The sequence below is a fragment of the Neofelis nebulosa genome, chromosome 15, assembly GCF_028018385.1.
Source record: "Neofelis nebulosa isolate mNeoNeb1 chromosome 15, mNeoNeb1.pri, whole genome shotgun sequence".
Lineage (NCBI taxonomy): Eukaryota > Metazoa > Chordata > Mammalia > Carnivora > Felidae > Neofelis > Neofelis nebulosa.
Window position 1 is genome coordinate 13,293,936 of NC_080796.1, and position 27,988 is coordinate 13,321,923.

Here is a 27,988-nt window from a genome sequence, read left to right on the forward strand (position 1 = left end):
TGTATATGATAAAAATATAAGAATGGAAATACCTGATTGGAAAACAGAGTAAAAGTTCTTTTATGCTTCTTTAATTCTGATGTAGTTTGCTTTTAGGAAAGTTTAGTCCCCACTGTCCCCACCCCAGTTCCTTCAGTGATCCTTCAATATCAAGTTACAGTAAAATATCCAGATTTATTTTGATAAGATGCTTTTAAAACTAAGTGTGCGGAGTTATCAAAATAAAGCAGTTGGTTTGCATTATGTTTTAGGTGCACATTCTAAAAAATAGCATCATTTTAACATCCTTAGAATTTTTTTTAGACTGATTTCTCATTTTTATTCTAAACCTCAAACTTTATGGATGGTAGGAATGAAATGTTAGGCATGCATGGCTTCAGTTCTTTCTTCCTCCAGGTCAAAGAGCAATATAGCACATTGTCAGGGATCTTTTCCCCAAATGATCTTATTGCTACGTGCTTATAAACATACGTGTAAAATATGTTTGTGGTTTTGTTTCCCACAAAGATATTGTGATAGAAAGTGTGAAAATGCAGTGTTTGTTTCCTGAAATGTGTTTGTTAAGTCTGTAGTTGTGATTGCGTTTTAAGGCCAACAAAGCTTTGGTTAACAGTAAGAGAAATCTGAGCATTCACAAATGAATAATGCTAAGAACTCTTTCTCCCTTTTTAAATTCTGGATGGTATGTTTCCAGAGCGAATATAGTAGTTGATTATTTCCACAAGAGGAAGTGCTGCATAATTTCATAACTAAAATAATTTTCAGGTTAGCTGTAAAATTAATTAAGCTGATCTTAGAGCTGATTTTAATCTATGTCCTATACAGCCCTTCACCAACCAAGGAGCCTCTTGGGGATTGGCATTTGAAATAGCTTCTATATCAATGTTCAATTTAATGATTTATCAGAAATGCCTTTTTATACCAGTATATTAAATAAGCCTAATGCTATACAATTAAATTTAATTCTTTATAGAATTTTACCCAAACAAAATAAAATTCAAGAAGAAGAAGTAACATTTTTCTTGATGGGTAGAAATCACAAAAATTACCATCCTATGAGAAATTGAGGCTGTTTTATAAAGAATTAGCCTAACTGGAATTGTTTTTTGTTTTTTGTTTTTTTTTAAATAAAGATTTTCTGAGGTACTTGGGTGGTTCAGTCAGTTAAGCTTCTAACTGTTGATTCTGACTCAGGTCATGATCTCACGATTCATGAGATGGAGCCCCTCGTCGGGCTCTGTGCTGACAGTGTGGAGCCTGCTTGGGATTCTCTCTCCCTCTCCTTCTCTCTGCCCCTTCCCTCCCCTGCTTACTCGCTCATTCGCTCTCAAAATAATAAATAAAATAAGTAGGCATTAGCAAAAGTTAAAAACATTTGAACTTTAAGTTTACTCTGCAACAACTAGCAGATGGTAGGGATTTTTTTTTTTTTTTTTTTTTTTTTTTTCAGATAAACTGTGTTGCTGCTGTAGTTTAGAAGCAAAGATTAAGAAAGCAAAAGCTATTGAAAGAAGTTCTTTGAGAAATAACAGGTCCTGGCATGAAATCCCCTTTCCTGGTCTCTTGGCCCCCGAGTAGTGATCTACTCTTCACTGTTACATGAACAGAGTGGTGTCCAGACATGACTGAGCCCTGCTTCCTAGCACGCCCTGGAGGATAAGTTTTCCAGGGGTAAAGATAACCCTTGATCGGTTAAAGAGTTATTAATCCTATCTTCATTTCTCTGCTGTACCCTACTTTTTTTTTCTCTCTCTCTCATTTTGCCCTCAATTTTAACAGAACAGACCTAAAAATGTTACCTTTCAGTTTGAAAAATATGCTCTGTCCTTGTGGTTGCTTTTCTTTGTCAAGATATTACTGAACTTCACTATTCTTACCAGATAGTAAAGTAGACCTGTAAAACTAAGTGGGAACTTTATGAATGTCATTTGAAAAAGGAATTTTTCTCTTTTATTCCTCAATTATGTAATTATTTTCTGATCTCGAGACTGAAACTATTAAAAGTTATTTCTAACGTGACTCTACTTACTGACACCTGACTGTCAACTGGCAATCAGCACCTGGTTCTCAGTTTCCCATTCTGCCCTCCTGTATTGTCCCACTCTTGAAATATACCAGGCATTGATGCTATTCTTTCTAAGTTACCTCTGAGTTAACTAACTGAGCTCCATCATACCTACTTAGTTTACCATCTCCTACAGTTTATTGAAACTCTTTGTTAGTGGTTTTGTTTTCACTCCAAACAACTTTCCGTTGTAAGTATGGTTTCCCATAGTTCCCAAATCAAAAATCAGGAAATTCAGTCTAACAAATGATCTTTTTATTATTTCTGAACTTGTTTTCTACGAATAATATTCTAAGGTAGCAAAACAAATAAACATCTAACGCTTAGTGAAATGCCTTTGTTAAAATATAGCTATTTTGCAATATTTTTAGTGTTTTGCTCTTATTCCTAAACTTTTTCTAAAATTGTTTTCAAGTCTTAGCGTCAGTTCCATTCGTAGGATTTTCCAGATGTCTAGAATTTAGTAATTTTCCACTATGGTAAAAGTAGTTTTATGTTAATGAACGATCTTGGTAAAACCAGAAACAGTACTGACTACCACCTTCAAAAGGCACTATGAATAATTACCTAGAGTTCTATACATGTGTTTGCACACACTTTTACAAAAAGCCGTGGAGTTTCTGCTTATCTTCTTGTACCCATGAATCTTGTTCCAAGCTCCAGGAGCTTCAAAGGGGAGTGTGAATCAGGACAAATGGGTAGGCTCTGACTTAGGGCATATTCCTGATTACAGATTTCTCTGCTTCTTAAACCAACTCTTTGGCAATATATACCAGTCAGTTTTGTCTGACAGCCACCTGAGACTTACAGAGTCCCAGACAAAAATGTGGTTTGGGGAGGAAAAGACATGAGTGCATAAAATCCTAGTGAGGTAGGATGAAGGAATTCCAGACTTCACCACGATGCAGCCTTGGGTCAGTTTCTGTTTTAAAAGAAGGAGAGAGAGAGAGAAAGAAAGAAAAACAAAACTCTTCTGATATTAATAGCAACTAGAATTTATATAGCAGGTGCTAAGTTTTTGTCCCTGTACCCACCAAAAACATCTGCTTTTCACTAGGTTTTCCCTAATTTGAGAAAAGCAAATGGCCAGTAGCTAGGAATTCACTTACTTTTTCAAAAATATTCATTAAACATTTGCTAGCCAGACACTCTGCAGCCTAGGTATGCAGTCCTAGGTATGCAGTAGCAGATTCCTGCCCTTGTGAAGCTTGCTGTAAATCAGCCATCATTGCCCTGTTTTTGACCTCTGTATATGCCTCGCAAATTATTTGTGTGTTTGGTTCTCGCATTAACAGTACTAGTGAAATTAATTTGTCTTCTGATTTTTCAGATGTGTCAGCAACACCATCTTTTAAATGTCTTTCCTAACCTCAAACACGGAAGTGGTTGCCACTTTCTTTACTGTGAATATTCACAGTATCTCCTGTGCCTTAAATGTCAGTGGTTGTGAGAATAGCTTTGTAGAGCTTCACTCCTTGTAGGTCTTACGCCATCGTCTAATTTCACTGTATGCTTTCAGTGTCAAAGCAGCCGCGAGTTGTACTGAAGATGCTTTGTTGTGTTTTTACCATGTAAAAGATTTTTTCCAATCATAGCGTAACAGGATGTTGAATGACAGAGGTAATGTTTTTTTTCTGCCATAAAAGCATAATTTCCACAGCAGGAATTATGCACATTTGTATGTTGGGAAAAGAGGGTTTACCATATCCATGTTGCAAGTCCATGTGGCATGAGGAAATCTTTTCCCTTATTTCTGTTGTTGTTGTTGTTACTGTCGTTTTCTAAAACAAAAATCCATATCGTCACTCAAATGAGAACTATTTGCAATGATAAAGTACCCAAGTTAAACATTTATGGATAGAGCTTGCTTAGTTGTTTATCATTAGTGAATTTTTCATCTGAATGTTTTATTCACCATACTATGGAAAACGTGGTCTTTCGATTGTTTTTAATTCCTCATTGTTTTTAATTCACCAAAGTATATTGTCTCTATCTTTAAGGAGTAGTAGACTTATTTTCGTGAGGTATGTGTATGTCAGTTATTGAAAGTTGTGCTGTGTGTGTCTCATGGTGTTTTTGAAATCATGATTTTTATCTCCTTTAAAAGGTAACATAATAATTCTTTTTTTAATAATTAAACTAATTTAGTAAATTCAAGATGGAGGCGCTTTCCTACTGATTATGCTTCCACCTCAGAAGATGAATTTGGATCAAACCGTAATTCCCCTAAACATACTCGTCTACGTACTTCTCCAGCCCTGAAAACCACTCGGTTGCAGAGCTCTGGGTCAGCAATGCCTACTAGTTCTTCGTTCAAGCACCGGATAAAAGAACAGGAAGACTACATCCGAGATTGGACTGCTCATCGAGAAGAGATAGCCAGGTTGGTTCTAAATGGATTATCTTTAAGAGCTGGAATTTCGTGTCAGTGTTTCAACTCGATAGCAAAAGCGTAGCTTTTATTCGATTTCTACAGATTGTCCAAGGAGTGAAATCCTCAGGTAGCTATGCACGCACTTCCATCCAGAGTGTTGCTCTCCATCCAGTTTCTCTGGGTTTGTGTTTTTAGTGCCAGTGCTACTAACATCTTGTAGAACTAATTTATTTTGTTTGCAACCCCCTTTCTTGTTTCTAGTAGAGATGCCGATGAGTTAATACCACTTTTGAAAGGTGGTATTGGCTCTACACCATTAAGAATTGTGCAGCTAAATTTTTGAGTACTTTTCCTTTTACCTTCCACTTCCAAAGAGGTGATAGTATAGTTGTTGGAGATACATGGCTCTTATTCTCTGGGGAGAATGCGAGGATGTGGATTTTTACTCACACTTTTATGAATTCGTGAGGTACAGTTGAACCCTTTATTATTTTGAATATTAAATTTGTTTAGTATACCCTTTAGGTTATATGACTAAAAAGTAAAATTCATGCTGCAGATGTGATTTTTAATGAGTACCTTATCACGTTTGAACACTGAGGAGAGGCTGTACTCAAACAGATGCTATTGTAGTTAAAACATGGGTTGTGTTCATTTTGTAAGATAATACATTTTACTGTGGTATACCGTATGTCACCTAAACGTTTCCCCGTGACACGCTACAGTTGTTTCTGCCTTCAATTTAAGACCCTAAACTTCAAGTTTTACACTTGGCAACATCATTAAAGAATGTGATATGTAATAGTCCAGAGATGGTTTTTAAAAAAATAAACTCTTAACCATAATTTAATGGTGTTTTATCTTTTTTTTTTTTTTTCCTTTGCTCTGTTGACTTCTGTGAATTATGTTTTTTCTGGCTCATTACTTCAATGTAATGTCTATGGTTTTTGGTCGCTGATGACTATTGTAATTGCTTTTAATTGCTTATCATTCTTTGAGAACATGCCCTTTTAATCTCACTGTGCTTCTTAAACATTTTTATTTTACCATATAAATCGCTTTTTGGGAGACTAATTATTGAAGCATTGTAAGCCAGTTCCAGTTAGGGGACAGGCATATGTATGTGCTTTGGGATCCCTGAGTTATTAGGAGACCACAGGACGCCTGCAGTGAGGGAGTTTCTACCTCTTTTTATTCTTGTGGGCACGGCTGGCCTCACTCTCCTGACATCATTTCCCTTCCTGTGGAGGGGGGACCTGCTGCAGCTCAGGAGGCACCTGATGGTTCCCCTTAGGGGGCCACCTCTTTGAAATCTGGACCCCTCCTTCCGGGCCACACCCACTTCCCTGCCCCCAAACAGAAAAGATGCTGCGAAGGGGAAAGTGCAGGGGAACTAGAGGTGACACTTTCACTTGGTTCTGTCTTTATTATGTGCATTTTATTACTCCTGTCTCTTGTGTGTCTTGTTATCCGTAACGGGACAGCTAATGGGCCAGGCCTTTTAACTTCTAATGACTTTATGCCTTTTCCCTCTGGTTTGTTAAGTAGCACTGTGTTAATAAAACTTGCCTTTGGGATTTTAATTTTTTAAGGTGTATTTTTCAGCCATGTATCTGAAAGCAATGAAAGCAGATGGATTGCAAAACTCCAAATAAAATGTGTGCATCATTCTAGAATTTCCCCTCCTAGCAGATTTGATGGGGGTGGAGACTAAGAATAAGAACGAGGATTACAAATCTAAGCATTGAAAAAAAGCACAGATACAAGAGATGTAAAGAAATACATTATTATAAAATATTCCAGTGAGTGTAAACCTAGAAGCTTACGGAATTCGTAAGCTTCGATTTAACAACCTTATGAATAGGTCCGTACTTTACACTGAGTCATAAATCTATTATTTCTACTTGAAGATATTTATAACTTTGATTTTCTTGATAATTTTGCTTTTTAGAATTCCTAATGCTGGTTTTAGTAGGTGCTGAGATTTTTAAGCCATGTGGATTTAAACCAGTCTAACGGTCTGTATTACTGAGTTGACTTTCAGATACAAATTGTTGTGTAAGAAATCGCTGGCATATACACGATACACTCACAAACGAAAAGGTGGCTTTGGGGTGCTTGCCAAGTGAACAACGTATGTTGTGTATACACACATTAAGAGTTGTTCGTGTTGGTACAGTTGTTACCACATGACCTGTTGACGTTGCTATTGTCTGTTTTTTTTTGACTCATTTTTTTCTAATTAACTCCTGCTTTCTACAAATATCAGAAGCTTCATTGTACAAAAATCTGCATACAAAACTTGAGAGCAAAAAATAGATTTTTTGGATAAGCTCATGCTTATCTATTTTTTGTCTCATTAAGCTTGGTTATTGTTTTTCATCCTACTTCATTTGTTTCAGAAATGCAAAAATTGAATGTATCATCTTAGAGAACACTTTAAACTCTTGCTCAGAAAATTATATCAACAGTTAACAAGCCTTTGAAAATTACATATGGAATGATTATGTGAGATATAGCATGACATAATAAAAAGATCTAGTTACACCACTTAACCATTTGTGACCTTGACCAAAAAAATGGTCACATAACTTCTCCTAAGCCTCATTTTCCTCCTCTGTAAAACAAGATGGTGAATACCTCTCCTCCTGCAGGGTGGCTGTGAGAATGAAGTCAGTTGATGAGCATAAAGCTTCTTTACAATGGTGCTCACGGGGCGCCTGAGTGGCTCAGTTGGTTAAGTGTCTGACTCTTGGTTTTGGCTCAGGTCATGATCTCACGGTTCGTGAGTTCAAGCCCCATATCAGGGGCTTGCCTGGGATCCTCTCCCTCTCTCTCTCTCCCTCTCTCTCTCTCTCTCTCTCTCTCTGCCCTTCCTCTGCTCTCTCTGTCTCTCAAAAGAAATAAACTTTAAAAAAATTAAAAAACAAATATAATGGTACTCACTATCAAATAGTGGTTTTGACTGTATTATAATGTAATGGTGCTCATTACAATTGTTGTAAGCTTATGAGAGCAGGGACTCTATCTGCTTCTCCATCATTATAGCCCTTAGGTCATAACACGGTTCCTGGAACATAATAAGAGACCAGAAAGTGTTTATTGGTGTTCTTCCTACCTTTTTGTATTGATAAATAAAGGAAGTGACCACAGATTGCTCTTGGTAGGCCATAAGCTTTCATTTAGCACCTTTTTTTTTAATCTGTAGTTAAATTATTATGCAATTACTGCATTCCTTGGAAGTCTTACATTTTGCTCAAGTCAAAACATGTTACTTTGCTTCTGCTTTCGATTTTAAAGTTGAAGAAGCTTTCATTTGAACCTTCTGTCATTTCAAAACCTTCCTTGTGGAAGTAGCCAAATTGAGTTCAGTAGGTCCATAACTTAGAAGTTTTTCAAGTCTCATTGAATTGAAATCTTTTTGATTAGAACAGGAATATCAGTAGTAGATTATGTAAGTTTCTCTCTTTTAAAAATAGAGAAAAATCAGTTTTTTCTTTTGCTTATCACTGCTAATATTTATTTAGTTCTTCAATCTGTGTGGCTGATGACACAAATAAATGGCTCTCCGGGAATGAGCTCTAAACCTGGAATGTGGCCCTCTGCCTTAGCTATTTGTAAGTTGTGTTGTCATGAGCAAGCCTCTCACCTTCTCTGAGAATGTGTCATCATTCACATTCAGTTAGAGAAGGCCTACCTCACAAGAACACTGTGCCTCTCAAATGACCTCATGTGTACTGTGAGGTGCTGTGCATAACAGACTCCTGTGTCGGGGTTTTACTAACCTCTTTGGCCACCTGGGGGAAGCTTATGGATCTCTTCTCAGAACAGTGCCTCTTCTTTTTTTTTTTTTTTTTATGTTTTTATTTATTTTTGAGAGAAAGAGACAGAGCAAGTAGGGGAGGGGCAGAGAGAGAGGGAGACACAGAATCCGAAGCAGGCTCCAGGCTCTGATCTGTCAGCATACAGCCCGATATGGGGCTCGAACTCATGAGCGGCAAGATCATGACCTGAGCTGAAGTCAGACACTTCAGCTTCAGACTGAGCCATGCAGGTGCCCCTCAGAACAGTGCTTCTAAATGCATAAACATAGGGACTCTGGGTGGCTCAGTCAGAGAAGCATCCAACTCTTGATTTTGGCTCAGGTCATGATCTCACAGTTTGTGAGTTCAAGCCCCGCATCAGGCTCTGAGCTGACAGTTGGGATCCTGCTTGGGACTCTTCCTCTCTCTCTCTCTGCCCTTCCTCTGCTTGTGCTCTCTCTGTCTCTCAAAATAAAATAAACTTTTTAAAACTTTAAAACTAAATAAATACATAAACATGAAATTACTTCGTTGTGTTTCAGTATGATTGCATTTCTTTGTAATGTTATCAAACTATTTTTAAAGTGACAGAGTAATACCTGGAACTTTGTTGCTGTGGGTTTAATGACCGCAGTAATCTTGAGGCAGTGATGATGAAAGGCTCTGGGACACCTATAGCAACCATACTATCTATGATTTCCGTGGGTGGAAAAAACCCCAGTATCACTAATTCTGCTACTGTTTGTTACCCGAATTCTCACTGAAAGAAATGCTAAGCTTCAGGTGGAGGTTAGTGAGAATGAAGTTATAATTGCTCCTTCTTATCCAGGTTCATGGACTCCTTGGGTTCTGTTTACCACCCCCAAGTCTAAGAGCTGTCATCTGTTAGTGCTGGTCGTTAACATTAACTGTATTTTGAAAGATGTGTCACTACTTCAGGGTGTTTAACATATTTTTCAAAGTGACGTGAAATTTAATTTTATTAATTTTTGGAATTAAAGCTTGAAAGCTTTTTTGAGTATCAAAACAGTTGATAGGATTTCCAAAAAGTCTTAAGTTTTTGGTACAGATCTTTAATTAGATGTCGAGCTTATGTAATGGATTCTATCACAAATGATTGTGTCTAGACCTGTTGTTTAAAAGAGATTAAACTTCTTTTCTGAAACTATCACCAGGATCAGCCAGGATCTTGCCCTCATTGCTCGGGAAATCAACGACGTAGCAGGCGAGATAGACTCAGTGACATCGTCGGGCACCGCCCCCAGCACCACAGTAAGCACTGCGGCCACCACCCCGGGCTCTGCCATAGACACTAGAGAAGAGGTAGGAGATCTTCATGGACAGATGCAGAAGGTTCTTCCTTTTCTTTGTTTCTTTTGCTTTTAGCCTTTTGCTGAGTTTATTTGAGTTATACCCACCCTCCCTGTTTGCATGAAGCTCTGCATTTTCCAACTTTGGTTTAAAATTTTCTTTTTATGTTTTTGTAACAAAACTAGCAAAGGCTAACATTTGGTCTATTATTCCATGAAGCTGTAAAATTATTTAAAACCGGTACTTTGTCTGCCAATTACTGGTATATAGTTTCACTGGAAAATATGACTATAAATGACATCTGAAAAGCAAACTAAAATTTGATAAATGATTGTATAACACTTCCATAAAATGAAGTGCTATGAAAATACTTCAATTAAAAAGGCATTTTTATATGTAGCTGGCTAGTAGATACCTCTAATAGCAAATAAAGGAAAAATTGTACAGTTTCCACTAACTTTAAATAATTCTGTTGAAAATTACACATATATGCTTAAGGATACCTTGAAAACTGAAAGATATACACACATAGATACACAAAGATATATACACATACACACCCACACACAAATACATGCATATTCAGTTTTGAAACCTTCCTGTAAGTTCTGGAATGCAAGGTAGCACGTAGAGACTATTGCCCTCCCCAAACCGGAACCTCCTGCTCTCTGGCTCTCTAACGTTGCTCCAGAGGGTGCCTTTAATGGATAATGAAAAATAAATGGTACTCTGACATGTTGGCTCTCGATCTGGTGCAGAAATACAAGCAAAAGATTGGCATTTGAGAGAATGAATTAAAAGTTTTATTGGGACAAAGCCACATTCTTTTGTTTAATTATCTGGCTGTTTTGTGATATAATGTCAGAAATGAGTAGTTAGACACTGTATGGCTGTAAAGCTGAAAGTATTTATTATCTAGCCTTTTACAGGAAAAAATGCCAGCCTCTCATGTGCTTCGTTAATTTTATAAAATAATGTCATCAATAGTAGCTCCAAATGGCTAGCCTTTTTGACAGATTCGATTTTGACAAACTCTCTTAATAATCTCTTCCTTTGCTTTTTGTCACATTCCTTTTATAATCCAGTTCTGTAATGGTCATTTTTGTTGTTGTAGTTGTTGTTTTTCACCTTCATGTGTTGTCTAAGTTGGTAAATGAGCTTTTGTGAATCTGTGTAGAGTTTTGTTACCACATTGATCAATTGTAAATGTATATAAAATCATCCTCATTGGTGAAAAACAAAAGGATCTTCTTGGTGGCAAGACATACACAATTCTTCTGGTACATTTAAAACGATGAAGACATTATTTCCTCAGCTATCTAACTAAATGTTACCTAACATGATTATATACTCACGCAGACCCGGTAAAATTACTCAGTCATTTCATTGAATAGACTTTCATTTTTCCTTTTTGTTTTATCTTAGAATATTGTACTAAAATTTATTCCTTCTTCAGTAAACCTGAGTTACTTTGTATTATTGGATGTGTATAATTTGCACTGTACATGGCAGTATGTCATTTTCACTAGAATATGTAACTGCTGTAGCATTGTTAAAAGTTTACCTAAGACCAAAATACTTACTTTGTGGATTTAAAAATTGTTTCCTTTGTAAACTTAATTGGAATTTGCAATTTATGTATTTGTGAAGAAATTTGGCACCTGGATTTGGGGAAGAAAAACAAAAAACAACATAGGAAACTAAAAGAAAAAGAAACATTATTTTACATTGGTAAGGCATTGTGAGTAAAATGAACTTGTCCATCTACATGGCTCAGCTTTTTCTATTTACTGTCTGTTTTACAGTTGGGGGAAATCTTATCCATGGAAGGATTGAACTTAACAAAGTTCTGTATTTTGGATTTTAAAAATCTGTGTAGATGAACATCTATTTTATTAAACAGGCACCTTTGAAGAACTTATAAAAAGAAAGAGTAATTGGTTTATTGAAGATATCATGCTTCTGTTACTACTTGAGAATGTAATAACTTCTGTCTAATAAAAAAAATTATAATGCCAATATCGGTACTTACCCAAATTATTCTCATAAGGATATGCTTTTGTCCTATTAGTTGGTTGATCGTGTTTTTGATGAAAGCCTCAACTTCCGAAAGATCCCTCCATTAGTTCATTCTAAAACACCAGAAGGAAACAACGGTCGGTCTAATGATCCAAGACCTCAACCAACAGAGCCTCCTGATCACTTAACAATTACAAGGCGGAGAACCTGGAGCAGAGATGAAGTAAGTAAACCACAGACTTTAACAAATGTCAGAGGAAACATGTCCTGTTGTGGGAAAAGGAGGAACTGTTCAATAAATGGGGCTGGGGAAAAAAGTGCTTGCCCTTATGAGTAGAGTGAAGTTTCATCTTGACATTAAATCATGTACAAAATAATCAACTACAAATGAGTTAAGTTTCTAAAGGGCAAAAGCAAAACTTTAAAACTTTTAGTTAAAAGTATAGGTAAATGTCTTTCAAAAAAAGACACAAAAAAGCTTTAAAATAAAAGACTGATAAATTAGAGTATATTGAAAGACTGTGAAACATGCAGTCAATGAAGAAGTAGTATACAGAATACATAAAGAAGGCCCTACCAATCAAGTAAGGCAAAAACAATCTCCACAGAAAAATCTCCAAAAGACATGAATAGCATTTGACTGAAGAGAAATTAACTGAAGTCTACAAAATAGAGATGTTAAACCTCATGAGTATTCAGAGAAATACATTTCAGGGCGAAAATGTGATTCTTATTCAATTGGCAATAAATTAAAAATCTTAAAATAGTAAGTATTGGAGAGCTTGGATACATAGACTCCTTTTTGTGTTGCCACTAGAGGTTAAATTGGCACACTTTGGAAAAACAGTTTGACATTATTTCCTAAAGTTGAATGTAAACATGTCACATGATCATATCGCACAGTTTTACCTCTAGTACAGGCTCAAGAGAAACCCTTTCCTATTGCCAAAAGAAGTCATGCAAAAGAATATTTATAGTACCGCTGTGGGCCTAACAAAAACTTGGGAACTGTCTAACTTTTTATCAGCAGAAAGAGAATGTATAAACTGGTATGTTCACAAATTGAATACTTACAGAGTAAAAAAATAAATGAAGTACAGCACTATGCCACTACATGGATGAATTTTAACAGTATAACAGTAAATGAAAAAAGTAATTCTCAGAAGATATATAATGTGATTCTTTCTCATACATTTTTTAAAAATGAAAAGATATACTTAGGACAGAAATGGAAGTAACACATGATATAAAAAGGAAAGCAAGGGAATGATGAATGGAATTTAAGATACTGTTCAACTTGGGCGGAGGGCAGTAGGGAAAGGGGGAGGGGGAAACCACAGAAGTAGAAGTAGATTATATCAGCTATTTCTGTATAACAAACTACAAAAATCTCACTGGCATAGAGCAGTAAGCATAAATTTATCACATACCTGTGGGTTAACTGGGACAGCTCAGCTGGACAATTGAAAGTTACAGGTTGACGGGTGGCAGGGTGGCCCAGTCGGCTAAGCGTCAGTTCAGCTCAGGTCATGATCTCGCAATTCGTGAGTTCGAGCCCCATGTCGGGATCTGTGCTGACAGCTCAGAGCCTGGAGCCTGCTTCAGATTCTGTGTCTCCCTCTCTCTCTGCTCCTCCCCATTCTTTCTCTCTCTCTCTCAAATAAACTTTGAAATATCTTTAAAAAAAAAAAGTTATAGGTTGAGTCCAGGTCTGCCCCATGTGTCTTTTATTGATTGGACGAGTGGGCTGGCTAAGGCATGTTCTTGTCGTGGTTATATCAGAAACACAAGGGAGCAAGCCCCACCATGCAGGCACACTTCACATTCATGTCGTGTCTGCTACTGTCCCATTGGTGAAACCAAATCACACAGCTTGAGGTCAGAGGCAAGTATCCTCTTCCTATGGCATCGGGAGCAAATGGCTTATTGTTGCATTCTAGCCTTTGTTTTGGCGTTAGATTCATAAGTGCTTCTTACGTTATTCATGAGAAAGAAAGAAAAAGTGGTCCGTGTTAGACTAGTGAGCTATGTCATGAATTAAGAACTGTGATTAAAGGTGCCTGGGTGTCTCAGCTGGTTAAGCAACCAACTTCAGTTCAGGTCATGATACGGTTCATGAGTTGGAGCGCTCATGCAGGGCTCATGATGCAGGGCTCACACTCCTGGACTGAGAGATCATGACCTGAGCTGAAGTCAGATGCTTAACCAACTGAGCCATGCGCCCCTCTTTTGAGTAAATTTTTAAAAATTATCTCTCCCACTAGACTCTGCTCCAAAGAGCAGGATTGTAATCTTCTTCATCTCTACGTTCATATTATTTGGTGAAAGAATAGATAATAAACATAGCATTCTAAATTATTTGTATTTTCCCTTTTATTATCATTTGATTTGGAGGCATGAGAGAGAGGATCATGATAGTCATTGAAGATAAGATAATATGGATTGGTTTTTAAAAGTGGTGTGGACCAAAATAACATGGAACCTTGACAAGTTTTTTTTTAAAAAAGGAACTCCTTTGTTGATATTTATTTCTCTTTCTCAATTTAGTTATATAGTTGAGTTATATAGTTTAATTCTAATTATATTCTTCATTGACCTTTTATTAAAATTAGCATACATACTAAATTCCCCTAAACATAGTGGGCTGTGACTGGTGTTCTCAATGGTTTTACAATACAGTGGTAATATTTTAATATAATTTCTTTGGATGTTTCAGGTCATGGGAGATAATCTGCTGCTGTCATCCGTCTTTCAGTTTTCTAGGAAGATAAGACAGTCTATAGATAAAACAGCTGGAAAGATCAGGTACTGTTCTGTCACTGGAACCTCCCGGCTTCCATTATTAACAGACACGTGTTCCACTTTGTGCGAGCCTGCTACCCCCACAGCTAGTAGGAGCTAGTGAAGCCGGTGGCACTGAGTCTTCCTGCTGCCAGTGTCCCATTCCTTGTCTTTTGTAGGTGTAAGTAACAGCCATAAGCTAGATCACATGCAGGGGGCAAAAAGGGAAAGAAATGTCCTAAATAATCAGCCCTTTGTAATTGAGAGTTAACAGCTCTAATTACTTAGGTTAACTTTATTAATAACCAGGAACAGTTTACTCCTCCACAAAATAATAGGTAAGTATTTAACAGAGCTTTGGGGGTGGCTTTTATAAGACCTGAAAGTTGAGTCTAATTTCATCTTCCTCATCAGTAAAGAGGACAGTATTGCATAATTTTATAAGACTCAGAATACCTGGTTACTTGTCTGCCTTGTGTACTCAATTATGAGGGCATCAAAACAGTGCAGGACAAATAATATGCAGTCAAAAATCATTCAGTCTGATGAAATTTGGAGATTTTATTCCCATATAAGATTATTTTTATCAATATTTATTTCATTTATTTATCCCTTTGGTTCATTATCCTTCCAGTATGTCCTAGTTCTAGAATATAATTTTAGTGGAATTAAATTCAGAATAACAATGTTACCACCTTCAACTACAGTGAGTACTTGAGCCAAACTTGAGGCATGACTCCTGGTATTAGGCAGGCACGATTGTTAGTTCGTGTGTAATAACTAATTGGTTAGGCTTAAAATTTTTTTCCCTACAAATTTCAGTTGGTTGGACTTAATTTGTCCAGCTGCATGTTGTACTGGCAACTCCTAGGATGATGGGCTGTTGTGGTGAAGGAGAGCACTGTGACTTTTCAGAGAAGGTGGTGGGATCAGCACACTTGGAAGTGATATAGCTACTGGGGGACACATACACATACCTTACCTAAGATGATACCAAGGGTGCGGATTGCTTAGTCACTGAGTATGATTAAAAGAAAAACAGTGGGCTCACTAAGCCAAATCAGAAATTACAGAATGTGTTATTTATAAATAACATGCAACTAATTTGATTTCTTTACAATCAAATACGAACCTTAAAATGGACACATTTTCCTAATTTAGAAAGGATCCAATTAAATTATATTGTCTTTGTACTTTTTATTCTGTATAACTAGTGATTTTGATAATAAAAAGGAAAAAGGGGTGATTGGGCTTGGTTGGAATAGAAGTTGTGAATAGTAAAATCAGATGATTAAAGCAAAATAATGAAGATAAATCACATGGAGATAGCAGGAAAAGCTAACTTCGTTTAAGTGGATATGCTCAGTAAGTGAGCTAATTGTGTAAATCCCATGAGAGCAGTGGTCTTTGTCCAATTATAAAGTACCTAGAATATACTATGTAACTATTTGTTCATGAGTGAATATTAAATTACTATTACTTTGTAGGAAGTTCAGTTTACTTAAAATGTATAGGAAGATCTGAAAATTGATACGGGTAAATTATCTTGGAAAAAAAAACATGGATGGCAGCATAATGGTAGTCATTAAAATAACTATTTAGTTAAATGTACAAGGTACTCCTTAAGAAAAGCCAAACATGCAGTCACTGTGAAGGTAATATGCCTCGTGTTTCAACTGTATTTGGAGATGCTGTTAATATACTTTTCTGAGAACTCTTTTGTAAAGGTAAAGGTATTAAGTGAAAAGACCAAGGTATAGAAGAGTAAATATATTATGAGGCCTAAACCTTTAAGAAGTAAACCTGGAGGGAAGAATTATATGTATATGAACATTCACATACACACATAATAGGTGTTACATATAATATGTATGCTTTTTTTCTGAAATATTTGTATTTTTAAACATGTTCTGTATTACTTTTGTTAAAAAAAAAAATCTAAAAAGTAAAAAATAGGACAAGACAATGTAGATTACATTATCCTTTTTAACCTAAGGAGAATTTAATATTTTTTACAAGGCAATACAATGAAGAGATAAACTGGTACATTTTTAAGGGATATCAAGATAAGGGCTCAAGGTATAAAAGAAGGTTCAAGGTATAAAAACTATGTAAAAATACTTCAGAAATTCATTGATGCTCTGGGTTAATTTCTGATTCCTGTAAATAAAATTTTAAGATATAATGAAACCATGTCTGAACATGGTTTGTGAATTGTAATATTGCACACAATCTTATATTGCTTGTATGTTGAAATAATACATTTCATCAGTGTTTGATAAGTACCTAATGATGGTAAAAACACATTGAACACCGTGTTATTGAATTTCAAGGCTAACTATCTAGTTTAAGAGAAATCATTTGATAATTCTTTTCTAAAACTCTTCCAAAAGTACCTTTTTAAAATATTGTGTTTAAGGTGTTCTCTTAAAAACACAACCATTTTAACATGTTTTAAGCTACTGTAAAGGCAGTTTGTTTTCTCTTCCAGTAAATTTAGAAGGATGACCCATATAACTAAATTTTGCATGGTGTTAGATGGTCAAAACCTGGGTGAAGTAAGAGGACCGGGGGTGATGAGAGATGACCCTGGAGAGGTAAGGGAGGGTCCATGTAGGTTGAATTTGTTCAGGAGTTTGGACTTTACCATAAAAAACCATGGAAAGCTAATACCTTAATAGGGTCCTCTCAATAGCCAATGTTACCATAAAAGTACATGTAGGTCTCATCATGTGGTCATACGACCTACCAGCAGGAAAACTCTGAAGTCTTCTCACCTGTAAATGGAGATCCCTTTTTATTTCATCCCACCTATTGAAATACAAGTCGTCCTCCACAGTAACTGGGTCCCCATTCACTCATGTATTCATTCAGTAGATTTTCATCATGTCCCTGACTGATACCATTCTCTCTTCCTGTTGACTGTTGCTTCCTACCAGGTATCTTTCTCAGTCTGCACTGAACTCCTCGCTAGTTTCCTCCAAAGAAAACTACTTTTTGTGGCTTTAACATTTAATTAAAATTGAGACCAAAAAACACATTCATTCATTGGTTGATTGATCTTACTGTCCCAGAAACTTGACAGAATTTAAAAAGGTTAAATACGTAAAAATGCCTCAATCAAGTTTGATATTGTTGCCTTCAGTGTGAGCATTGAATTGTACCATGTGTTGTAAAGCACTATGGCGGGCTCTGTGGAAGATCATAAGGAGGATAAAACCTCATCCCTACCCTTACGGGGTTTACAATCTGATCAGCAAGATGAAGCACATACACACTTAACTATTGTACAGGGTAGCATGTGGTAGATTGGTGCCCACTTATAGATAAAGACAAAGAAAGGATCACTTTTCATTCAGGACAATGAAGGAAGGCTTTATGGAAGGTAGTATTCAAAGATAGGTATAATTTTTAATAAGGAGATCTAAGGGAGAGAGCCTGAACCTTTTGTGTGGAGTACCAGGCAGTTTGGAGAATGACTGCTCTTTAACTTTTATGCCAAGAGTTATAAGCTCAAATGCCTACCTGGGCCTAACAATATACACCTATTTAAATTGCCCCAATGCTTTCTATGGGCACGGCTGAAAATATTTATGCAAAAACCGTTTTACAGAGTTCTCACAGTATTCCATGTGAAAAGGACCCCCTCAAGCTGCGTAGCATGGCCCTGTATTGGTAGACTGCCAGTTTGTAACCCTAATTTGCATGGATTAAGGGCACTAGAGAATAGATAGTGAAAGTCGTAGAGTATGAACCAGAGACTTTATTCTAAAGCCAACTGCCTTATCAGAGAAAGGTTTTTTAGGTTAATAGTTAAATTATTGAATGAAATTATCCTTGGAATTTAATGTGTTCCCATGGTGACATTTAGTCTACCATTTTGAATCTGTAATGTAATACGAAGATCACTCAAAAGCTATGAATTTTTTCCTGATAGATCTGTAATGACCTTTAAACAAAAACAGTTCTAACCAGTATGACCTAGTCTAAAGTAATGTCTTGATCTAGTTTTCTGCTTCCTTAGGTTTAAATACTGTATTAGAGTTCACTTCCTAAAGCCAAAATGGTAAGTTTGGCTTCTTAAGTCCATACCGCAATATTTACAGATTATCTTTAAAGTAAGTTTTTCATCCCTTCAGTACTTAAAGCTGTGGAGGAGCTCCAGGTTTTCTTGGGTCAGGGACCTCAGGTGACCATTCTAAGCCATTTTCAAAAAAGCAGAGGTGAAATATGTACCATTTAACAGTTTGAGAAGCCCAACCATTATACCCAGTAACCATCTTCTGGCAAAATTCACTAAATTTTTAGCACACTGTAGCTAAGCACGGACTTGCTCTATTATACGAGTCCATTGCAGTTCTCCATTGGTCCATGAAACAGTCACTGTTTTCTTCCCGCCAGTCCTAATGTTGCAAGGACTCTTTTACAAATATCCCATAATTTCCATAAGTGCCCTAATTATCTTAGTATTATGAAAACAGCTCTTAGACAGCTGGCAAGGACATTTATTAGCCTTTCAGGTTTAGAAAATTTATCAGTTTCTAGAACCATTATTGCCCTTTTAAGAATGGTGATGCATAATTATAGATGTTCCAGACTTGATTTGATGTTGATGAATTTCATGTTTGCCAAAAGTAAGTTGTACTTGCCATATTGATCTTTGAAGAAATACAAATAATATAATTTAGTTTACTACCTAAATACTGATCAGCTTCCAGTAGTAATAATTTATTTACTTGTACACTGGTGATGTTTATATAAAGTCAGTTAAACTAGATTTCCAGGCTCAACAAAGAAATCTTAGAAGGAAACCAGAAAGGTGCCTATTATTTATATCTCTCTAAAGCTGCTGAGTCCTCTCTCAAAGATTCCAAAGTATTTGGGAGAGAAGGATACCACTTTTGAAAGACAAAACTTTGTGGTACTTTTTTTTTAATAAGTTAAGATATTTAATAAGTTAAGATATTGAGTTAAGATATTTAGTTCCTAATGTAAGGATAATTATCTGTGTGGCAGTTGTTTTTATCAGAAGGATAGTGTCTTACTCTAATTGGTTAATCATATACAAATCTAACCTGAATTAAGATTTTTAAAGAAAAGCACAGTAAGTACTCCAATTTTCAGCCTTTAAAATAATGTTCACACTTTAATCAGTTGGAAATTCTTCATACCTAATTCAGTCTGTGTTCATCTTAATTTCATCTTAGGTTTATACTGCACACATTCTTTCTGAACCAAGTTGTGCTAATTTAATAAGTGGTCATTTTATGGTTAATTACAAATGTTAGATAAAAACAATTTGGAGGGGGTGTCATCAACATTTGTTGTATATTTGGTTTTCAGTAACGAATGTGATAAATGTGAAAGGATGTATGTGTGTATTCACAACCACACACTTGCTTTTTTTGGTACAGATTTCTCACATAAATGAGCTAATTGGTAATATTGGCTCAGTAGTTTATTTGTGGTTTTTGTTTAGTGGTTTCTTTATCCTCTTGTAGCTTTGACTGTTAAACATATGACAGATTTTTAAAACATGAAAAGTAAAATGTTTATGTTTTTTTGATTTCTAGAATATTATTTAAAGATAAGGATCGGAATTGGGATGAAATAGAAAGCAAGTTAAGAGCTGAGAGTGAAGTCCCGATTGTGAAAACCTCAAGCATGGTATGGGAATTCTGCTTGAATATTAAAACATTTTAATAGGTTTAAGGGAATGATATGCTTACTTTTGAAGTGCTTGTTGATTTACGGTTTTAAATAGATGCAAATACCCAGATTTGGGAAGTTTTACACCTTCAGCTGTCTGTCATAGGGGCTTAAAATGTTGATTGCTTCAAAGCTGTAGACAGTACGAAGGAGGAACTTTGTGTTTCTCGCTAATACATTCTTTTTGTTGTAACAATTATATATTATAAATAGGCGATTTGAAATAGGGGCCAAACTTAAATAGAAGTTGACATGAATCATTTCCTCTTACTCAGTAGATTGCTTATCTCCTCCTTAAGAATTTGTACAGATTTTCATTGTCAGAGAGTCTTAGTCATGCATTTTTCAAAGAAAATCCTTAACACAGTTTTACAAAGTTGTGAGGATGATCAGTGCAAGTTTTTCAAAGTCTTTGCTTATTACAGTAGTATTATCTTGAACTTTTCATCTTTTACCATTATCTCATTCAAAAAATAATTCTAGTTAAACATTAAAGATTATAAAATTTGCATCTTGTTTATGGGATATCATAATCATTTCCTGTCTTGCTGCTGCAGATGTCGTGCCATGTAGATGTTAAATATTCCAAATAAGAGGAGTGTGAGATTTGTTGCTATTCAAATAAAAATGCTTTCCTTACAGTAAGCTAATTTTTGTCATTGCTCTCCCTACAGGAGATTTCTTCTATCTTACAAGAGCTGAAAAGAGTTGAAAAGCAGCTACAAGGTACATTTACTACTGAATTAAGTAGGAAGAGCTAATGATTTCAAACAAGTACCTTCTAAGATGCCACTTTAGAATGTGGTATCTCTTAAAATATTCTTACTGTATTATAATGTGATTTGGTTAAATGTAGTAATGTATGGATATATAGTTCTACGTATCCAAATTACTCATAAAAAGGAAGTTTTAAAATCCAGTATAAATAAAAAGGTAAAGTTAAATCTTGGGTATGTGGGCTAGCTGTTGTAGATGAAGTCATAGTATTCTATATATTATCTATTTTACTTGTATATAAATACTAATACATAAAAAATATGTAAAATAGTGTATTAAAATGTGTGTGAGCAACTCAGAATCCTTATTGACAGTCGATATTATTTATCTGATTTGACATTTCTTAAGTTACATTTATGATGTCACCCCAAATGAGTTTGTATTCTAAAATGAGTGATAGTTGTTTGGATGAACCACAAGAAAAGAGTGCATCTTGGCCAAAGGGGCTGGAAAAGGAGAGAGAGAAGAAAGAGAAAGGGACTCTGTTTGCCTCCTGAACGTTGACAGGGCCATTGTTTGGGTATGTGGCACATCTTACTCAGGCACTAATGCCTGTGTGTGTCTTGAGCTAGGATCTGCAGCAATAGAACAAATAGCTTCCAGAGTTAACTGCTAATTCTACTCAGTCTTTGTTGCTTGAATTACCATAGGCATTATTTGTTGGCCGTAGCTCAGTGATTGTTAACATCCAGTCAGCTTCCACACCCCGAAGGGTTATGTGTTCTGCTCCCATGGGGAAAAGTGTCTTGCTGATAACACAGCGACTGTTAGCTGGTAGAATGGAAGTATACTTTGAAAAGGACCTCTGAGTGATTCTTAACATCAGAGGTACTTCCTTCTGCCAACTCCCCCCTCTGCCCAACACCAAGTTGGAAATCACTCCCTAAGAGTTTTCTTCATCAACTCAAGGATCTTTTGGAATGAAAGCCCCTCCCATGCAGTAGCCAGGTCTGTGCGGCTCGCGGGTGCCACCATGGGATATTAGTATAGAGGTTCTGAGGGTGTCCCTGAGGCCCAGTGGCACATACACAATGCACACGGCTGATGCCCCACATCCTTACCCAAGAAAAGGGACAACATGCTTGTGGTAGCATTCAAAGTGTGAGGATGTTCTCTCGGGCCTCCCCAACCTTCCAGTTACTCTGAACCCCATCTTAGCAATGAATCCCCAGTTATCCAAGTAGTAATACATCTAGGAGTGCTTATTAAAACCACAACCAGTATTATCCCTATCCTCTTGCAATGATGAGCAAATTTCAAAAAGATCTTTCTTAAATTCCACATCTTCAAATCTCAGTCTTCCAACAGACTCCAGAAGGCCCATGTGTGAGCCTGTTCAGGGCACCAGAGAAGGCAATCAGGTCGGTATAATCTCCAGTGTAGATCAGCCCCAGAATTACCACAAATGGGTTTAAAATACAGTGTCAAGAGGATCAGGCAAATTTTAAGATCATACAACCATCAGTAGTTGAAGTATTATCCAAATCATGAGCAGTGTTCACGTCCAAATTTAACTGCATCTGCAATTCTCTTTTTTTCCCTGTGTTCCTTTTTTTTTTTCCCCTTCAGCAATCAATGCTATGATTGACCCAGATGGAACTCTGGAGGCTTTGAACAACATGGGATTCCCCAGTGCTATCTTGCCGTCTCCACCAAAGCAGAAGTCAAGTCCTGTGAATGACCACGGCAGCCCGGGTCAGACACCGACACTTTGCCAACCAGAAGCTAGGGTACTCCACCCTGCCGCTATCCCTGTGTCGGCCGAATTTGAGAATGCTGAGTCTGAGGCTGATTTCAGTATACATTTCAATAGGTTCAACCCTGATGGGGAAGAGGAAGACGTTACAGTACATGAATGACTTTCTCTCGGTTGTTAAAAATAATTACCTGTGGATTGACTAGGAATATTGGCAGCAGCGTAGTGTTGACTTACACAAAACAAGACAGCTTGGTCAGCTACAATCTTGTTATCGCTGTCTTCTTAATTTTATTTATTTATTTTTTACCTGTGACGTGGCATCCTATTAATCCTTGCAGACCATTTAGCGAACCACTTGATGCACACGTAGGCAAAAGCAGATTGTGGCAGTGTTGCCTTTTGTGGTTTTATGATTTTCAAATTGAATTCTGTAATTGCATCCTTTCCCTTCATAGATCTTTGTTCTTTTTCTTTAAGCCATGCTGTGACCTACAAGCAAATTAAATACCCAACATTTCTGACCCCCATGTCTTCTGTGCCAAGCTGCTCCCTGAAATGGACTTCTTCTTCATCTGTACAGATTTGTTAAACACTTATATTTGCTTCTTAATAATAGGATTTATATTAGTATTCATTACCATTGGATACAATGACCTGTTACTCTCCACAGTCAAACTGACCTTTCAAAATAGTCCTTCTTGTGTTCTGAAATTTTCCAGCATCTATGTGATTTATATAACCTCGTTGCTACGTAAATTGTCTTGGGGTATACGGAGATGAACTATTATGTTTGCACTAAGATTTGCCGGGAGTGCTAGGTGGACATAGCTATATATCAATAAGGACTAACTGTGTTTTTTGTACATAGGAGATTGATAATACTGTATTTGTTTTAACCCCTCAGTGTTTTACTCCACTTTCAAAAAGCTTAATCTGGCACTTTTTTTTTCGATTTTTTTTTTTAACGGAAGTAAGATTTTGTCTCATTTTAGGGCAAATGATAACTAGAAAGGTTAAACTGGACTGCTTAGGTGGAGTATATTTTTTAATCTGAGAACACGTATATTGGTCCTGTGTTACCAAGTTTATATGTGACAGTCGAAAAAAAATTCCCTTGAAATGATCATGAAGTTAAAATTTTCTTCATTAGGAGACTTGGAGAGCCAGTAGTCATAAGATTAGCTGATAGTTTCACTCCCAAGCAATGAATTGCTTCTGTGTGTTTCCCTGTAGGACCCAGTAGTAAATCCTGTCCGTCTTATACATTTGTAAGGACCCTGCAGGACAGCAACGATGAAGGCTCGGGCCTGTGCTACTGAACAGGAAGCCTGTGACAGATACCTTCTGTAAACTTGTCTTTTCTCTTTCCAGTAAGTTTACATTTGGTTAAGTTTTAAAAGAAAGTAATTACCTTTGTGTTTCCAGAACACTATAATTTGGGTGAATCTTATGAATTCATTTAAATATTACTAGCAGACTTGGATTTTCCCCTTGACCCCATCAGTCTATAAAGGTTAAAACTGCAACTTTTGCACCTTGTACAAAATGGCCTTTAATATTTCAGCAATAATCCTGTACTACATTTGTTTCAAGAAACAAACTAAGTCCATGCACTTCAAAAACCTTACAAGATTTAAAAACTCCTGTACTGTTAGGCCAGTTAATAAGATGCAAAAAAAAGAAAAAAAAAAAAAAAGCCTTTTGTAGAGATGTAAAAACAGAAGTCTGTTGTATAATGAATCTCATATTTTTCTTTAAATTAAAAAACACGGTAAATGAACTATTGTCCTTGTAAAGCTAACTTCTCCATTCTGTCTGATAAAGGAAGACTGAAGAGAAGGTTTTAAAGAACATGAATGGAATGATACAAATGCTTTGAAGGAATAAGTGAAACATTAAAACAGGGTCAATATCCATTTGAAGAAAAAGTCGAACACAATAATCACACCATTGTTCCCTCTTTTATTTAATGTTTGGGTACTGATTATACCCCCGTGGAAGTGGAAGGTAAGGAGTTGTCAAGGAAAATATTAGCATCTACTCTACTTACGTTATCCTTTTAAGTGTTTACATGGTTTTGTTCACTTATAAACATTTGGCCTTTTACTATGTTATTTTTATTTTGTATGAATACATTATCCTCCTTATTTATTTTTGTTACATTTATTACTTATGTTATTTTGTTATGCATTTACAACTCCATTTTTAAATAAAGTGTTTCTGGAACTTTACACAATGATTGTACATTTTATTCTACCATCTGAATTGCTAATACTTCATCAGTTTATCAAGTAACTATTTTCCAAGGCTTAGCAAAACAAAAAATCCTTCAGTTCTAGTTAACATGTGATAATTGTGAGGCTTCATAGTATTTTGACTAAGGAAGAAAAATTTTTCTTGGCTGATCTCTGTAAATCTGATTCTCTTAGCTTAATACTCCTAATGTAGGGGCGCCTGGGTGGCGCAGTCGGTTAAGCGTCCGACTTCAGCCAGGTCACGATCTCGCGGTCCGTGAGTTCGAGCCCCGCGTCAGGCTCTGGGCTGATGGCTCAGAGCCTGGAGCCTGTTTCTGATTCTGTGTCTCCCTCTGTCTCTGCCCCTCCCCCGTTCATGCTCTGTCTCTCTCTGTCCCAAAAATAAATTAAAAACGTTGAAAAAAAAAATTTAAAAAAAAAAAAAAAATACTCCTAATGTAATGTGCACACACAAGGCCTTTATTTTTAACTGGCCTAGAATCAGTCATCAGAAGGTTCTATGACAGTGATCTGTTTGGGGAACAAAGAAGAAATTTCAGATATCTTGGACATCCTAAATTTGAGAACTATCCATTTGGATTCATTTTCTTTCCTCGTACCGTCCACACCCAAGAATCTTAACTGTCTCCCTCTTACCGTTCAACATTGTTTCTCAGCTTGACCTTTGGAGGCTTTGCACGATCTGGTCCTTTTCTTTCGTGTCTGTGTGCACCTGATACAGACTCTCCCACTAGCTCCTGACAGTCAAGCTCCTTCACTGCTCTGTGCATGTAGCTTCCCTTTCTCCTTCCTTCCTGCTGTCCCATATCCTCTGTCTTCTTCTTCATGAAGCTTCCCTGACTTGACTGGGCCACAGTACAGGGCTGTGCCACATACTTGCATTTTTCTCTTCCCTTCCCCCACTGTATATGCATGTTTCTTCCTTCCAAATCACCAAACTAATCTTTACTTCCTGAATAGACCCTGTACGTTCAAGTATCTGTGCCATTTGCCTCCTTCATCTGTCCTCGAGTTTGCTTGCCATATCTCTGCCTGACCAGACCCTAACTTTTGAAAGGAAACTAGACTTAGAAGCATGGGACCCAGACCCATCCCTCATTAGCTAAAATGTGTTTCTCTCCTTTTGATCTGCAGAACGAGAGCATCATGGTCATTCTCCACGTCCCTGCCAGTCCACGTGGTCTGTGACTGTGAAATGGTTCCCCTTCCTCTTTTCCTCCAGAACGCCTTCTCAGATTCCTTGTTCTAGAAAACCTTCCTTTCACCATGTTGTCATAACCTCTTCTTCTCTGCTAGAGCCCAAATCACAGATCTGTTCAACAAATAGGTACTGAGTGCCTAACACTTACCTTAAATATACCCTCACAGGCCTTCTGTTCTAGAATAGGGTGACAGAAAATAGAAACTAAAAATTAAGTACATTGATCATGTCAGATGGAAAGATTACATCCTGCTTCTTCCTCCCAGTGAATTGTTTACATGCCTGTCTCCTAAAAGGTGTTTTCTATAGGCTCCTCTCTAGAAATACACATGTGCTGCAGAACCCCTCACTCTTTAGGAAGTAAGTGGTCTGCTAGGACTGTCTCTCATCTGAAGGAGGAACAACATCCCTGCAGGACACCAGGTGCTGGCCGTGCTGCAAGAAAGTAAGTGTGGGAGTTAAGATGTGACCCTGGGTCTGACTGACTGCTCCGGTCCTCTTTGTTCTCTGTCATGAAGACACAAGAGGGTAGAGTCTCAGTGGTGTTAGAAATCCTGCAACTAAAGTTACTGTAGTTTTGGCTTACGGCGAGCGATTTCAACTCCAGCCTGTTGCGTTATCTGTGAAGGGAGGGGGAGGGGGGCGGTGGTCGGCTAGCCAGCTGGTCTCTGAGCTATCTTCCTGCTGTATTAGTTTTTATTCTCTGACCTTCAGGTATTATACTCTTTTCTCTCTTCCCCAGATTTGTGGCTGAAACATACTTCTTTACATACTATCTTTACATACTATCTTTACAGTAATTCTGCCTCTCTTCCCGTCCCCTTTAGCAAATGATTGGCCAGACACTGGCTCTTTCATTCTTTGTTATTCTTACTGCTTCTCCCAGAAATCCTCCAGTTCTGTGACTTCACCACAACTGTTGGCTCATTTCACTTTTGCCCACAGACAGAGTGCCCGTGCTTTGGGCTGAACAAGGACATCCTAGTGACGATGACACCATTTCCAGGAAAAAAGGCCTAGCACTTACTGAACCCCTTCTCTGTGGCAGGCACTACTTACCCAGGGCTGTATTTTGAGAATTTGCCCTCATCTTTCTCCCTTTGGCCAAACCAATCGCTCATACATAGACTCTGAGGAGGAATGTGGCAAGATAGGAAGCAAATCTCACCTGTAATTAATTCTGTGTTAAGAGTGTTAAGACCAAAGCCCTTCGGGGAATTTATAAGACTTTCAGAGAAATGAAAGCAGACATTCTGGATTTGATGCAGTCTCTTAGCTGGAATTGAAAGAGAGGATTCCTTGCACAGCAGAAGATGAGGACTCCAGGTCCTGGGGCGGGGGGGGGGGGGGGGGGGGGGGCGGTTGCTATAGCTTCACAGCAATACCCCCAGGAAAAACCAGTGTAGTGTGGCGAGCAGTCTGGGGGCAGCGTGGGAGCTCTCCTTGACTTAACCACCAGAAAGCAGGAGTACCTTGGCACCGAAGCCTCAGGCTCCCAGGACAGTAGGCCTCTCAGAGGTGACCTCTGCGGACAGCTCGGTACACTGTCCTAACCTGGGGGCAGAGGGATGTCTCCCAAACCTCCTAGCTGCAGTGATGGGGTACTTGAAACAAAAACTTCGCTGGTTTATAGAAAGCGTATTTTTACACATCTAAGTGTGTGGATTGTGGACCGATCTCCACATAAATCTGTCTCTGTATATCCCCCTCTGCGTAGGTATATAGAGATACAGATCTGTCCATACAGCACGCTCGCTCGCTCTCGCTCTTGCTCTCTTCATAGGTATATCGTATTGATGCGTATCCAGGCATACCTTGGAGATAGTGCAGGTTGGGTTCCAGACTACTGCAATAAAGTGAGTATCACCATAAAGCAAGTCAAATGAAGTGCTGGGTTTCCCAGGGCATAGAAAAGATTTACGCTATGCTGTAGTCTGTTCGGTGTGCATTAGTATTAAGTCTAAAAACACAATGGACATACCTTATTTTTAAAA

General features: G+C 37.3%; 1 protein-coding gene across 10 annotated transcripts in view; it reads left to right on the top strand.

Annotated features, from left to right (window-relative positions):
* CEP170 (centrosomal protein 170) overlaps nt 1-24,774 on the top strand; it is a 125,302-nt gene extending 100,528 nt beyond the window's left edge. For 3 of the 10 annotated variants that reach the window (XM_058701150.1, XM_058701158.1, XM_058701151.1), the window contains 7 exons: nt 4,214-4,448; nt 9,418-9,595; nt 11,625-11,795; nt 14,289-14,377; nt 19,927-20,020; nt 20,737-20,788; nt 22,409-24,774. In XM_058701150.1, coding sequence (XP_058557133.1) covers nt 4,214-4,448; nt 9,418-9,595; nt 11,625-11,795; nt 14,289-14,377; nt 19,927-20,020; nt 20,737-20,788; nt 22,409-22,698 — 1,109 coding nt within the window. In that variant the 3' untranslated portion in view covers nt 22,699-24,774. The remainder of the gene's footprint in view (nt 1-4,213; nt 4,449-9,417; nt 9,596-11,624; nt 11,796-14,288; nt 14,378-19,926; nt 20,021-20,736; nt 20,789-22,408) is intronic. The other 7 variants (XM_058701156.1, XM_058701160.1, XM_058701152.1 and 4 more) reach the window with 5 other exon arrangements.
* Nucleotides 24,775-27,988: the final 3,214 nt, after the last annotated feature.